Source organism: Mustelus asterias, chromosome 2, assembly GCF_964213995.1.
Source record: "Mustelus asterias chromosome 2, sMusAst1.hap1.1, whole genome shotgun sequence".
NCBI lineage: Eukaryota > Metazoa > Chordata > Chondrichthyes > Carcharhiniformes > Triakidae > Mustelus > Mustelus asterias.
Window position 1 is genome coordinate 10480875 of NC_135802.1, and position 14531 is coordinate 10495405.

The 14531-nt window shown below is 46.6% G+C and overlaps 1 protein-coding gene across 1 annotated transcript in view; it reads left to right on the plus strand.

Annotated features, from left to right (window-relative positions):
- The window catches only part of dlec1 (DLEC1 cilia and flagella associated protein), a 160522-nt gene that overhangs the window by 108080 nt on the left and 37911 nt on the right, over window positions 1-14531 (plus strand). The window contains exons 22-30 of the mRNA XM_078231113.1: window positions 203-342; window positions 2086-2239; window positions 3232-3342; window positions 5865-5995; window positions 6106-6289; window positions 7598-7605; window positions 9075-9151; window positions 11085-11236; window positions 13243-13358. Of these exons, the coding sequence (XP_078087239.1) occupies window positions 203-342; window positions 2086-2239; window positions 3232-3342; window positions 5865-5995; window positions 6106-6289; window positions 7598-7605; window positions 9075-9151; window positions 11085-11236; window positions 13243-13358 (1073 nt within the window). The remainder of the gene's footprint in view (window positions 1-202; window positions 343-2085; window positions 2240-3231; window positions 3343-5864; window positions 5996-6105; window positions 6290-7597; window positions 7606-9074; window positions 9152-11084; window positions 11237-13242; window positions 13359-14531) is intronic.

Below are 14531 nucleotides of genomic sequence, written 5' to 3' on the forward strand. Positions count from 1 at the left end.
TTCTTAATGCTCCCTGAAGTGGCCTGGCAAGCCGTTAGGGTGTTTGGGGGCTAACTGTTTGTTAATCTTTCACGGAATGTGGGTGTCGCTGACGAGACCAGCTATTGTTACCCATCCCCAATTATCCTCGAGAAGATGATGGTGAGGCGCCTTCTTGAACCTTCTTGAGAGATGTGTGACACAGCCCATTGTCTGATTGCAGGTCTCGCAGTTTACCTTTGACCCATCTAGTGGGGAACTGCCGCCACTAGCCGAGGAACATGTGACCGTCGTGTTTACACCGACCAAGTGTCAAAGCCTGAAGACCGTTCTCGAGTTGAAAGTAGAAAATGGAAGTACAAGGTAAACAGGGCCAGTCAGCTTCCTCCACGGTTTCCAGCATGGGTAAAGGAGAACCAGTAGGTGTGGTGGATTTGAACTTCCAAAAGGCTTTCAGAAAGGTGCCACACAAAAGGTAACCATAAGAGCTCAGGGTGTTGGGGGTAATATGTGAGCATGGATGGAGGATTTGCTAAGTGACAGCACATAGACAGTTGAGATAAATAGGTTATTTTCACATTGGCAAAGAGGAATCGGGACTGGGGCCTCAACTATTTACAATCTACATTAATGACTGTATTGTGTCAAAAATGTTGATGGTAGGTGGGAAAACAAGTTGTGAGGAGGGCATAAAGGTGGTATTTAATGGAGGCGACAAAGATATTGCAAGTCGGCAGGAGAACCGGCAAGAAAACCTCCCATTGCCTCTCTCTCATAGAAATCATAGAAACCATAGAAACCCTACAGTATAGAAAGAGGCCATTCGGCCCATCGAGTCTGCACCGACCACAATCCCTACCCCCACATATTTACCCGCTAATCCCTCTAACCTATGCATCCCAGGACTCTAAGGGGCAATTTTTAACCTGGCCAATCAACCTAACCCGCACATCTTCAGACTGTGGGAGGAAACCGGAGCACCCGGAGGAAACCCACGCAGACACGAGGAGAATGTGCAAACTCCACACAGACAGTGACCCGAGCCCGGAATCGAACCCGGGACCCTGGAGCTGTGAAGCAGCAGTGCTAACCACTGTGCTACCGTGCCGCCCAGGGAACGCTTTTTAAAAATTCATTCATTGGTTGGGGGCAACATTGGCTAAACCAGAATTTATTGCCCATCCATAATTGTCCTTGAGAAGGTTGTAGTGAGCCACCTTCTTGAACCACTGCAGTCCACGTGGCATAGGTACAGCCACAGTGCTGTTAGAGAGGGAGCGCCGGGATCTTGACCCAGAGGACAGTGAAGCCTGTTGTATTTTTTTAGTTTGTTTATTAGTCACAAGTAGGTTTACATTAACACTGCAATGAAGTAACTGAAAATCCCCGAGTCGCCACACTCCGGCGCCTGTTCAGGAAACCCACGCAGACACGGGAAGAACATGCAAATTCTGCACAGACAGTGACCTAAGGCTGGAATCGAACCTGGGTCCCTGGTGCTGTGAGATAGCAGTGCTAATCATTTTGCCATTGTGCCGTGTAGTCACTATTGTAATGTTGGAAATGTGGCAGTCAATTTGTACACAGCAAGCTCCCACAAACAGCAATGTGATAATGATGTTGATTGAGAGATAAATATTGGCCAGGAAACCGAGCCCTATCCTTCTTCAGGATAGAGCCACGGGACCTTCTACATCCACCTGGGAGGGCAGGCACGATATCGGTTTAATCATAGAATCTCTACAGTGCAGAAGGAGGCCATTCAGCCCATCGCGTCCGCACCGACCACAATCCCACCCAGCCCTTATCCCCATAATCCTACTTATTTACCCTACTAACCCCCCTGACACTAGGGGGCAATTTAGCATAGCCAATCCACCTAACCTTTCCACCTAATCTTTAGACTGTGGGAGGAAACAGGAGCACCCGGAGGAAACCCACGCAGACACGGGGAGAATGTGCAAACAGACCGTGACCCAAGTGGGAATCGAAGGCAGCAGTGCTAACCACTGTGCCACTGTGCCATAATATCCTAACCAAACCACAGCATTTGGAAATGTGGTCATACGCAGTGAAAGGTTTGATAAATACTGTTTCTCTCACTAGTTACATTGCAGTGCAAGCTGAAGTCCAGGAGGTACGGGTGTGTTTGCTGTCCTGTGCTGTCACTTTCAAAGAAGTCTACATTGGGATCCCAGCTCGGGAAACGGTGAAACTCTTCAACCAGACACTGCTGCCAGCAAAATACACCTGGGGAGAGGTAGGTCCGACAGGCAAACAATTGCAGTATCAATCCAACAGTGCAATCCTTGGGAAAATGCACCCATACTTATATACTTTGTGATGTCTCAATGCATTTATTGATTACACAGTGCATGTTTATGGGAGGCTGTTTGATAGACTTGAGCCATCTCACACACAAACTAAATCACGTCACTGCTATCAATTATCATACATATTATCACCAAATTTTCCTCCTAAAATGTGTGGCCTCGAGGGGAAACAATGGCTTTGTGGTATTGTTGCTACATTAATCTAGAAACTCAGCTGATGCTCTGGGGGCCCGGGTTCGAATCCCACCACGGCAGATGGTGGAATTTGAGTTCAATTAAAAAAAATATCTGGAATTAAGAATCTACTGATGACCATGAAACCATTGTCGATTGTCAGAAAAACCCACCTGGTTCACTGATGTCCTTTAGGGAAGGAAATCTGCCGTCCTTACCTGGTCTGGCCGACATGTGACTCCAGAGCCACAGCAATGTGGTTGATTCTCAACTGCCCTCGGGCAACTAGGGATGGGCAATAATGCTGGCCAGCCAGCAACACCCACTCAGGGTCTATGTTTGTTTGATAACACTCCTGTGAAACACCCTTGGACATCTTACAAACTTCCACATACCCGTAATTGTCCTTTTTAAGCACCACTCGCTGCCTCGTTTTAAGATCTCTTTCTTTGTTTCCGTCCTTCTTGTCCACTCTTCACCGAACCCTACATTCCAGGTTGCACCGTCTGTGCCAGTTTGAGCCCCTATTTCTTGGAACCGTTTTCCACAACCATGTTACCTTTATTACCTCATTCCCTTGCTTAACAGCCTATCTCTTTGACCCGAATTTTCAGTCCAACCAATATCCCTGCAATTTCCAGCGAGCCACTCTGAAATCTTCTTCAACATGGGAGGCGTGGTATAAATGCTAGCTGTTGCCTCAGTAATACCCGTTTGATTTTGTGTGTCTATCTTTGTTAATAAGCTGCATGAAACTGAAGCACATCAATGTAGAGTCACCGCCAACCCAGCAAGTTGCATTTTGGGACCAAATGAAGAGGCGGAGGTGTGTGTGGAATTGACAACTTTTAGCTTGGTGAGTGTACAAGAACATGATGGAGTCAGCATTAGCAAATGCCATTAGGTTGCGGTGTTCCGATAAGAGGTTTATGATGTTGCCATCATGCCTGTTTTAACTCTTTGAAAGAGCAATCCAATGAACCCCACATGACCTTCTTCCTCCAATGGTCTCGGCCCTTCACACTTCCCCCATTGGTCGCCCGACATGTCCAATCACACAATGCCATAGCTTCCCACAGCCAATTGGGGCGGCATGGTGGCACAGTGGTTGGCACTGCTGCCTCACAGCACCAGGGACCCGGGTTCAATTCCTTGTGTCACTGCCTGTGCGGCATCTGTACTTCGAGGGTCGAAGGGCCTGTACTGCGCTGTAATGTTCTGTGTTCTATGTACGTTCTCCCCGTGTCAGCGTGGGTTTCCCCCGGGTGCTCTGGTTTTCTCCCACAGTCTGAAAGACGTGCTGGTTAGGTGCATTGGCCGTGCTAAATTCTCCCTCCCTCCGAACAGGCGCTGAAGTGTGGCGACTAGGGGATTTTCACAGTAACTTCATTGCAGTGTTAATGTAAGCCTACCTGTGTCACTGATAAATAAACTTTACTTGTAAAATCAACAGCCTCTTCATTAGCCGATTGGGGAGTTCTTGAATGTTAGTCTCACAACCTTGTTTCCCGTCATCTTTATAACTAATAACCAAATGTGTTGAAAGACATTTTTTAAAACCTTTTATGATTTTTCTCCTGGGTGTTGCTCCCAGTACTGTCCTGGAGAATAATCTCCAATTCTTGAAGACTCCAGGAAGATTGGCAAGCCTATTTATAACCTCAGGTTCATGGGCTCCAAAAACCCCCGATGGACAGCAACCTATCTGTTGGGTGTTAGGGTCCTGTCAGAGGAATCTTCGGAAGCGTGTCTTGTACTCAGTTGATCTCACTCAACCAATACCTAGACTACGAAAGTCAGCATGTAGTTAAAGAATGAAAAGGAATTTATTTGCTAATGCATGCATCAGGAGAAAGAGACAGCCAATGAGGGTCGACTATCCTCTCTGACTTAACATTACAAACGTAGAATTGATATACTGTCCTGAGCACTTCAATATCCTGCCTAGCCTGTCTTTCAAACTGGAGGGTCCAGTTACAATATTACACAGTATTACCTTCGATTAACCTGTCAACAGGATTAGGAGACCATAAGCTCATTGCACCCAAGGTTCCCAACCCGTTACCTAGGAGACCTAACCCACATACATCCAGTATATCCAAGACCACAGCTAACATCTGCGAATTTTAATTGGCGAAAGGAGTCATTCTTTTGCCCGAACCCGGCCTCTCTCATCAGCTTGCACCAGCCTCGCTAACCCAGGAGTGAATATACGACCATACATTCAGGACTTCTAATTAAACTCGCTCCCGCGTAGCCCAAGCCGACAAGAAAAGCTGCCTTTCTGTACTCCATTGCGTTAAACGAATTTGGTCTGCATACCACTGTGTTTCCCATCATGCTGAGCAGCTAGATCGCCCATTGGCCAAGGTTTACAAAACGGCACGGTAGCACAGTGGTTAGCACTGCTGCTTCACAGCTCCAGGGTCCCGGGTTCGATTCCCGGCTCGGGTCACTGTCTGTGTGGAGTTTGCACATTCTCCTCGTGTCTGCGTGGGTTTCCTCCAGGTGCTCTGGTTTCCTCCCACAGTCCAAAGATGTGTGGGTTAGGTTGATTGGCCAGGTTAAAAATTGTCCCTTAGAGTCCTGGGATGTGTAGGTTAGAGGGATTAGCGGGTAAAATGTGTGGGGGTAGGGCCTGGGTGGGATTGTGGTCGGTGCAGACTCGATGGGCCGAATGGCCTCCTTCTGCACTGTAGGGTTTCTATGTTTCTATGTTAATACAGTTTAATTTCGTAATGCCTTGTTAAACTGTGGTTATACAGTTTATAATACCTTTGCATACATTGTTCCAAGCACATTGTGAATTCTCGCTAAATATAAGGCACTTTATACTTACCTTATCATAGAAACGCTACAGTGCAGAAGGAGGCCATTCGGCCCATCGAGTCTGCACCGACCACAATCCCACCCAGGCCCTACCCCCACATATTTTACCCGCTAATCCCTTTAACCTACGCATCCTAGGACTCTAAGGGGCAATTTTTAACCTGGCCAATCAACCTAACCCGCACATCTTTGGACTGTGGGAGGAAACCGGATCACCCGGAGAAAACCCACGCAGACACGAGGAGAATGTGCAAACTCCACACAGACAGTGACCCGAGCCGGGAATCGAACCTGGGACCCTGGAGCTGTGAAGCAGCAGTGCTAACCACTGTGCTACCGTGCCGCCCTTAACCTAGTCTACTTATTATAGTGAAGCTAAAATGAAGGTCTTCTATAATCTGATTTCAATTTGCTCTTCTTCAGGTAGATATATAATTGGATTGAGTCAGGCTTTAATGCAATTGTGGATTTTTCTGGAGTATGTGTTCAGTTTCCAGGTATCTGACCAAATGCCATTGCCTTTGTGTGTTATGTGATGCTTCCTTTCAGCATGAACTGTGCGGTGTGATGCTGCCATGCACAGTGGAGGAGATGAAAGAGCCACTTCTACTGGAGATATTGGCTAAACCAAAGGACCTGAGCGTCACGTACAGCCTTCCTGCTGACAGCTACCAGGAGAGGTAAGCGCTATACACATGACCACAACCACTGCTCTTTTGTCCATTGTTTGCCAAACTGGTGTAGTTTTCGTACATTTCAATCTTAACCCCACAGTGTCTTCTTTACACAGTGAGAAGCTGCTTCTGGACTTCGCTGACATGATGGTGAACGGCACGGTGAAGAGGCAGTTGCTGATCACCAACGATACCGCCATTCCAGCATCATTCAACCTGGAGGTGGAATACTTCAGCAGCTGCCCTCCAGTGCCTCCTACAGGCAGCAGGCTGATGCCCAGTCAGGCGAGCAGTCAGAAAGTAGCACAGGCACAGAACCAGGCCCTAAGGTGCTCATATTTCCAGCAATGCTCATCCAGAATCTTACTGTGCCCATTCCCAGTCCAACGCCGGCATCTCCACATCATCCAGAATGGGAAACATCTACTTAGTGAAATAGAATCGCATAGAAATCACAACACAGATTCCTGCCCAGTCACCCTGTGCTGGTCCTTATTCTCCACATGAGCAGTAACATCAACATTGATTTGATTTGATTGCTTATTGTCCCTTGTATTAGTATACAGTGAAAAGTATTGTTGCGCACTATACAGACAAAGCACAATGTACATAGAGAAGGAAATGAGAGAGTGCAGAATGTAGTGTTACAGTCATAGCTCGGGTGTAGAGAAAGATCAACTTAATATGAGGTAGGTCCATTCAAAAGTCTGACAGCAGCAGGGAAGAAGCTGTTCTTGAGTCGGTTGGTAACATGACTTCAGATTTTTGTATCTTTTTCCCGATGGAAGAAGGTGGAAGAGAGAATGTCCGGGGTGCGTGGGGTCCTTAATTATGTTGGCTGCTTTTCTGAGGCAGCAGGGAGTGTATACAGAGTCAATGGATGGGGCATCAGTGTTGAGGATGAAAGCCACCGCTGTAAAAATAAAATTCCCTGCTGTCTATGCTAAATCTCTTACATTTTAATTTATATAAATCTTCGATAATCCTCCAAGATCTCTTTGTTCCTGGTCTCTTGTTTTTTTAAAATATTCATTCGTGGGACATGGGTGTTGCCGGCTGGCCAGCAGTTGAGAGTCAACCACACTGCTATGGCTCTGGAGTCACATGTAGGCCAGACCGGGTAAGGACAACAGATTTCCTTCCCTAAAGGACATGAGTGAACCAGATGGACTTTTCCAACAATGGTTTCATGGTCATCGTTAGATTCTTAATTCCAGATTATTTTAGTGAATTCAAATTCCACCAGCTGCTGTGGCAGGATTTGAACTCAGGTCCCCAGAATATTAGCTGAGTTTCCAGCACTCGTCTATCACCTCCGATATAATGCATTCTTGTGCATTCCCAATTTCCATTGCTCCAATCCTGTAACACATCTACAGCGGATTAATGTTTTGATTTCTTAAATTCCAGGACCATTGTCAAGGGTCAATATCAACCATGCATGCCCTTTCCGAATTCACATCAGTTTTGAGACCTCTGTTTCCTTGCCCCATTCCCACTAAATTCCTGAATGCTGGAAGTTTCTGAAGTAAAAACAGAAAATGCTGGAAAACGCAGCAGGTCTGGCAGTATCTGTGGAGTAAGAAGTCTCACAACACCAGGTTAAAGTCCAACAGGTTTATTTGGTAGCAAATACCATAAGCTTTCGGAGCACAGCTCCTTCGTCAGATGGATACAGCACTCCATCTGACGAAGGGGCAGCTCTCCGAAAGCTTATGGTATTTGCTACCAAATAAACCTGTTGGACTTTAACCTGGTGTTGTGAGACTTCTTACTGTGTTTACCCCAGTCCAACGCCGGCATCTCCACATCATGAGTATCTGCGGAAACAGAGAGTCAACCTTTCAGGTCCATACGACTCTACGGACTTAAAACGGAGGATACAGATTTGTTTGGCAAAAGCAGCAGTGAAGACACGAGGAAAAGCTTTTTTATGAAGTGAATCCGGAACACACTCTCTGAGACTGTGGTGAAGGCAGATTTTACCTTGGCTTTCATTGGGTCGTTACCTGAAGAGAATGACATTGCAGGGCTATCGGGAAAGGCAGGGGAGTGGGACTAGTTGAGAGGCTTTTACAGAGAGCCAGCACAGAGATGACAGGCCGAATGGCCTCTTTCTGTGCAGTAACCATTGTATGATTCTCAGACTTCCCATTTTCTTAGCTCATCCAAAACTGGCCAGCATACCGTATCCCACTCACTCATTATCTTTATGCTTGCTGCCCTATATTGGCTCTTACTCCTCCAGCATCGCATGGTTTGATGGCCTCGCTGCTTCCTATCTCTCTAATCTCCTCTAGTTCTACAATTAGCTGCCTGGAACCCTCCCTTTCTATGATTCCATCTTCTTGTGTACCCACCCTCTATTTCCCCTCACCAGTGACAACCATACCAGTAGCTGCCTATGTGCTCCCTTCCAAAGCTATCTCCCATCTATATCTCCGTTAAAGAACCTTCTTCAAAACCCACTCCTGACTCAAACTCTAAAAACAACAACTTGCATTTATATAGTGCCTTTACAAAGAACAAAGAACAGTACAGCACAGGAACAGGCCCTTCGGCCCTCCAAGCCTGCACCGACCATGATGCCTGCCTAAACTAAAACTGAATGCACTTACAGAGTCCGTATCCTTCCATTCCCATCCTATTCATGTCGCTATCGTACCTGCTCCCACCACCTCCCCAGGCAGCGCGTTCCAGACATTCACCACCCACTGAGTAAAAACTTGCCTCGCACATCTCCTCTAAACTTCTCCCCACGCACCTTAACCCTATGTCCCTGAGTACTTGACTTTTCTACCCTCGGAAAGAGCATCTGACTATCCACTCTGTCCATGGCCCTCATAATCTTGTAAACCTCTATCAGGTCACCCCTCAACCTCCATTGTTCCAGAGAGAACAAACCGAATTTATCCAACCGAGTTAATGCCTCCCCTGATGCTTCACATGAGCAATTATCAAACAGAATTTGATGCTGAACCACATGAGGACAACTGACCAAGATATTCCCACTTATTTCCCAACAATCGTGTATTATTTATAGCATACCGGAAAGATAACTCTGTACTCTGTTCTCCTATTAAAGCTCCAGAGCACCCCTTCTTAAGAAAACGGTGAGCCTTACAGAAGGTCCAAGCAAGTCACAGAACCAACTGAAGCGAGGTAAGAACACAGGACGTTATACCCTCACTGCAAACATGCCAATTAAACAGTATCAGGAGCCCATTAGTGTCTCGGGGTAAAGCCTGCTTCCCAGGCTCAGAAAAATACCACAGACTGTAAATAGGAAAATAAATAAATGTTTTATATTGTGACTTGCTTCACTGCTGCCTCACAGCGCCAGGGACCCGGGTTCGATTCCCGGCTTGGGTCGCTGTCTGTGTGGAGTCTGCACATTCTCCCCGTGTCTGCGTGGGTTTCCTCCGGGTGCTCCGGTTTCCTCCCACAGTCTGAAAGACTTGTTGGTTATGAGCATTGGCCACGCTAAATGTGTACCCAAACAGGCGCCGGAGTGAGGGGATTTTCACAGTAACTTCATTGCAGTGTTAATGTAAGCCTACTTGTGGAACTAATAAATAAATTTAAAACTTAAAACTCTGAACAGGCAGACTGACCCTCAATTTGGCAGCTTCTGTGAAGCAGGATTCCTTCATTTTTGTGCTGAAGTGTCGGCCCAGTTTATACGTTCAAGTGTATGAAAACAGAAAGTGTTGGACAAAGTGCTGGGGGTGGGGGGAGTATGTGGTCAGTGATGGGGCCATTGGTGTGGAAGGGTGGGGGCGTAGTCAGTTTTAGACATAGAAACCCTACAGTGCAGAAACAGGCCATTCGGCCCATTGAGTCTGCACCGACCACAATCCCACCCAGCCCCTACTCCCATATCCCTACACATTTACCCGCTAATCCCTCTAACCTACGCATCTCAGGACACTAAGGGGCAATTTTAGAATGGCCAATCAACCTAACCCGCACATCTTTGGACTGTGGGAGGAAACCGGAGCACCCGGAGGAAACCCACGCAGACACGAGGAGAATGTGCAAACTCCACACAGACAGTGACCCGAGCCGGGAATCGAACCCAGGTCCCTGGAGCTGTGAAGCAGCAGTGCTAACCACTGTGCTACCGTGCCGCCCTGTCGTGATCACTCATCCTGGTGGCTCCATCATTGGGAAGGAGCTGTGGCTCTGATGGTCTCTCAGCTCCTTTGTTGGGACATGCAGCCAGCCCCTAGCTCTGATGGTCTCACGGCTTGCTGCCAGACTCTTATCTGATCAGAAGTTCATGGGTTCAAGTGCCACACAGTCTTGAGCATAAAAAGCTGGGCCAACACTTCAGTGAAGTACTTGGGGAGTTCTGTAGTGCTGGAGATGCCATCTTTCAGATGAGGCTTTAAACCCTGCTCTCCTCAATATAGTACTGTGGGATCTTCTACATCCACCTGAGCTGACAGTTGCGCCTTCAGTGCAAAGCTTTATCTGAATAACTGCACTTCCAACAGTGCAGCACTCCCTCCTGTACAGGGAACGGGGCGGCACTGTGGCACAATGGTTAGCACTGCTGCCTCGCAGTGCCAGGGACCCGGGTTCAATCCCGGCCTTGGGCCACTGTGTGGTGTTTGCACATTCTCCCCATGTCTGCGTGGGTTTCCTCCGGGTGCTCCGGTTTCCTCCCACACTCCAAAGATGTGCGGATTAGATGGATTGGCCATACTAAATTGCCCCTTAGTGTCCCAAGATGTGTAAATTAGGGGGATTAGCAGGGTAAATGCGTGGAGGTACGGGGATAGGGCCTGGTGGGATTGTAGTCGGTGCAGGATCAATGGGCCCAATGGCCTCCTTCTGTACTGTAGGGATTCAGTTGTTACAGAGTCACAGAGGTTTACAGCATGGAAACAGGCCCTTCGGCCCAACTTGTCCATTCCGCCCCTTTTTTTAACCAGTAAGCTAGTCCCAGTTGCCCGCATTTGGCTTCTGTGGAATGCCATTCTAAATTATGTGTTGGGGTCCTGGAATGGATCTCAGTTGTGAAAGAATTTGTTACACACTCCTACCAGATCTTTTATCTTTTCCTTCTCCACCTCTTCTCTTCTCACAGAGTTTGCGGACGCACTGCTCTGTCACAAGAAGGGTGCAGCGTTTGTTGTCCAGCCGAATGCGGGGGCCCTGGGGCCATTTCAACGGCAGGCAATTGAAATCTCTGCCTTTGCCAACATGTGGGGAGACTACAGCGATCATCTCATTTGCAGAGTTTGTGTTTCCTTTCTCTATTGTCCTTTAGGTTGAATTTACAGAACAGAAATGAGCCATTTGGCCCAACATGTCAGTGTTGGTCTTGACACTTCACTTGAGCCTCTTCAACATCCTTCTATCCCTATCTTCCTCATGCACTTACCTAACTTCCCCTTCAAGTACACCAATGCTATTCACCTCAATCACTGTAGTCACGTTTTCTACCCAATCTCTTGAGAACAGAACTTTCTCCTGAATTGCGTTATCATATATTTATGGTCTGTAGTTTTGGTCTCCCAGAAAGAGAAACATCTTCTCTATATCTATCCTGTCAAGACAATCTTTGGCTAATATTTAAGGAATGGATGAATGCATTACAACGGTTATATAGGGCGGCACCGTGGCACAGTTGTTCGCACAGCTGCTTCACTGCGCCAGGGACCCGGGTTCGATTCCTGGCTTGGGTCACTGCCTGTGTGGAGTCTGCACATTCTCCCCATGTCTGTGTGGGTTTCCTCCGGGTGCTCCAGTTTCCTCCCACACTCCAAAGATGTGCAGGTTAGGTGCATTGGCCATGCTAAGTTCTCCCTCAGTGTACCTGAACAGACGGCGGAGCGTGGTGACTAGGGGATTTTCACAGTAACTTCATTGCACTGTTAATGCAAGCTTACTTGTGACTAATAAATAAATTCCTTTCCAGCGCAAAAACACAACAAGAAAGGTGGCTCACAAAAGAAATTGCAGATAGTATTAGATCCAAAGAGAAGACATGTAAAGTTGCTGGAAAAAGTAGCAAGCCTGAAGATTGGGAGAAGTTCAGAATTCAGCAAAGGAGGAAAAAGAATGGAAAAATGAGAGTAAACTTGCAAGTAACATAAAAGTGGACTGTAAAAGCTTTTATAGATATTTCTTATAATACAAAATGTACCCTATGTGGGGGATCTCAATGTCCACCACAAAGAGTGGCTCGGCAGCAGCACTACTGATTGAGCTGGTCGGGTCCTAAAGGATATAACTGCTAGACTATAGCTTCAGAAAGTTTTTGATAAAGTCCCATATAAGAGGTTAGTGTACAAAATTAAAGCGCTTGTTATTGGGGGTAATATATTGGCATGGATTGCGAATTGGTTAGTAGACAAAAAGCAGAGAGTAGGATAAGTGGGTATTTTTCAAAGTGGCAGGCAGCAACTAGTGGGGTCCCACAGGGATCAGTGCTTGGACCTCAGCTACTCCCAATATACACCAATGATTTGGATGAGGGAAGCAAAAGTAATGTTTCCAAGTTTGTTGATGGAAATGTTGGTGGGAACGAGAGAGCTGAGGAGGATGTTAAGAGGCTTCAGGAGATTTAAACAAGTTGAACGAGTGGGCAAATGCATGGTAGATGCAGTGTAATGCAGATGAGTGTGGAATTATCCACTTTGGATGGAGAAGCAGAATGGCAGAGTGTTATTTAAATGGTGATAGATTGGGAAATGTTGATGTACAAAGGGACCTGGGTGTCCTTGTACACCAGACACTGAAAGCAAACATGCCGGTATAACAAGTAGTTAGGAAGGAAAATGGTATGTTGGCCTTCGTTGCAAGAAGATTTGAATACAGGAGCAAGGATGTCTTACTGCAGTTGTACAGCGCCTTAGTGAGAGAAAACCTGGAGTATTGTGTGCAGTTTTGGTCTCCTTATCTAAGAAAGAATAGACTTGCTAGAGAGAGAGTACAGTGAAAGTTTACCAGGCTGATTCCCTAGCCCTTCTTAAAGTAGTACCACGGGGTCTTTTACATTCACTTGACAGATGGGGTCCCATCAGAAAGACAGCAGCTCCAAAGCAATACACCCTCGGTACCACACTGGAATGTCAACCTTGATCTTTTGTGTTTTAAGTGTATTTTCTTTTATTATTATTAACTAATACTTTGGTTGTTTTCCTCCATGGTTATCCAGGGGGATACACTGTGAGTTTTCTATATGTTTTGTATTTCTATCCCATGTACCTGCGTACCATTGATATCCATTGTTCTGTTAGGTTGGAAAACTCGAGTCGAACTATATCCCCATGAAATTGTCTGTCAAAGGCGTTCCACTCTACTTCAAGGTTTTAGGACCCCAGAAGGACAACCAAACACAAGGCCCTGTGATCAGGTACAAGGGTTCTTGAATGTATTATTCTGGTACTTCCATTAAATTGGTACGATGGATTTTCCAATGGTGATTTCCCTTTGCCTCTTTCTTGGAAGAAGAGGAAAAGAGCAATGGAGGTTCTGTCAGATGGGCCAGGCTGCAACAGAGACAGACTATGGCTCATCTACCAGTACCCTAGCCCCACGTTCATTGACCGAAACCCACTCATAGGGCCGTAGGCACAAGAACTCACATTCACAGTGAGGCAAAAACTATGCCAATATTCAAAGTTATATTGGATAGGTGGATGGAGCTGGAGGGCCTTAGGCATAAGGAGGGTAAATGTGATCACACTAATTCGTTCACAGGGAGGGAATAACCTGACATGAGCTGATTAAACCAAATGGCCAACCTCTGTGTTGTAACTTTCAGGTACTTCTTGGCTCACACTACACCAATGGATAGTAAAATAGGGAAGAGTGAAGCACCTGATGATTTTATAAAATGTTCTTTCATGGGATGCGGACATCGTTGGCAAGGCTGGCATTGGTTTCCCAGCTCTAATTGCCTTTGAACTGGGTGGCTTGCTAGGCCATTTCAGAGAGCAATTAAGAATCAACCACATTGTTGTGGCTCTGGAGTCACATGTAGGCCAGACCGGGTAAGGACAGCAGATTTCCTTCTCAAAAGGACAGTAGTGAACCAGATGGGTTTTTACGACAATCGATGATAGTTTCATGGTCACCAATACTGAGACTAGCTTTAGTTTCCAGATGTTATAAAATTAATTTCAATTCACCAGCTGCTGTGGTGGGATTTGAACCAGTATTCACAGAGGATTAGCCTGGACCCTGGGTTACTAGTCCAGTGACATTATCTAAAACCACCATCTCTCCAATGTGGCTGTGACAAAGGTAATCTTTTCCTCCTGAACCTCTCTCCTGTTTGACCATGCCATCTTGCTCCAAAGCCTCCCCACTGTTGTTTAGCTGGATGGGACTGTTCTCAGCTGGTTGCCTCCTTAAAAATCTAATCAGAACGAATTGCAATGAACAAAGAACAGTACAGCATAGGAACAGGCCCTTCGGCCCACCAAGCCTGCGCTGATCACGGCGGCACAGTGGTTAGCACTGCTGCCTCACAGCGCCAGGGACCCAGGTTCAATTCCCGGTTTGAGTCACTGTCTGTGTAGAG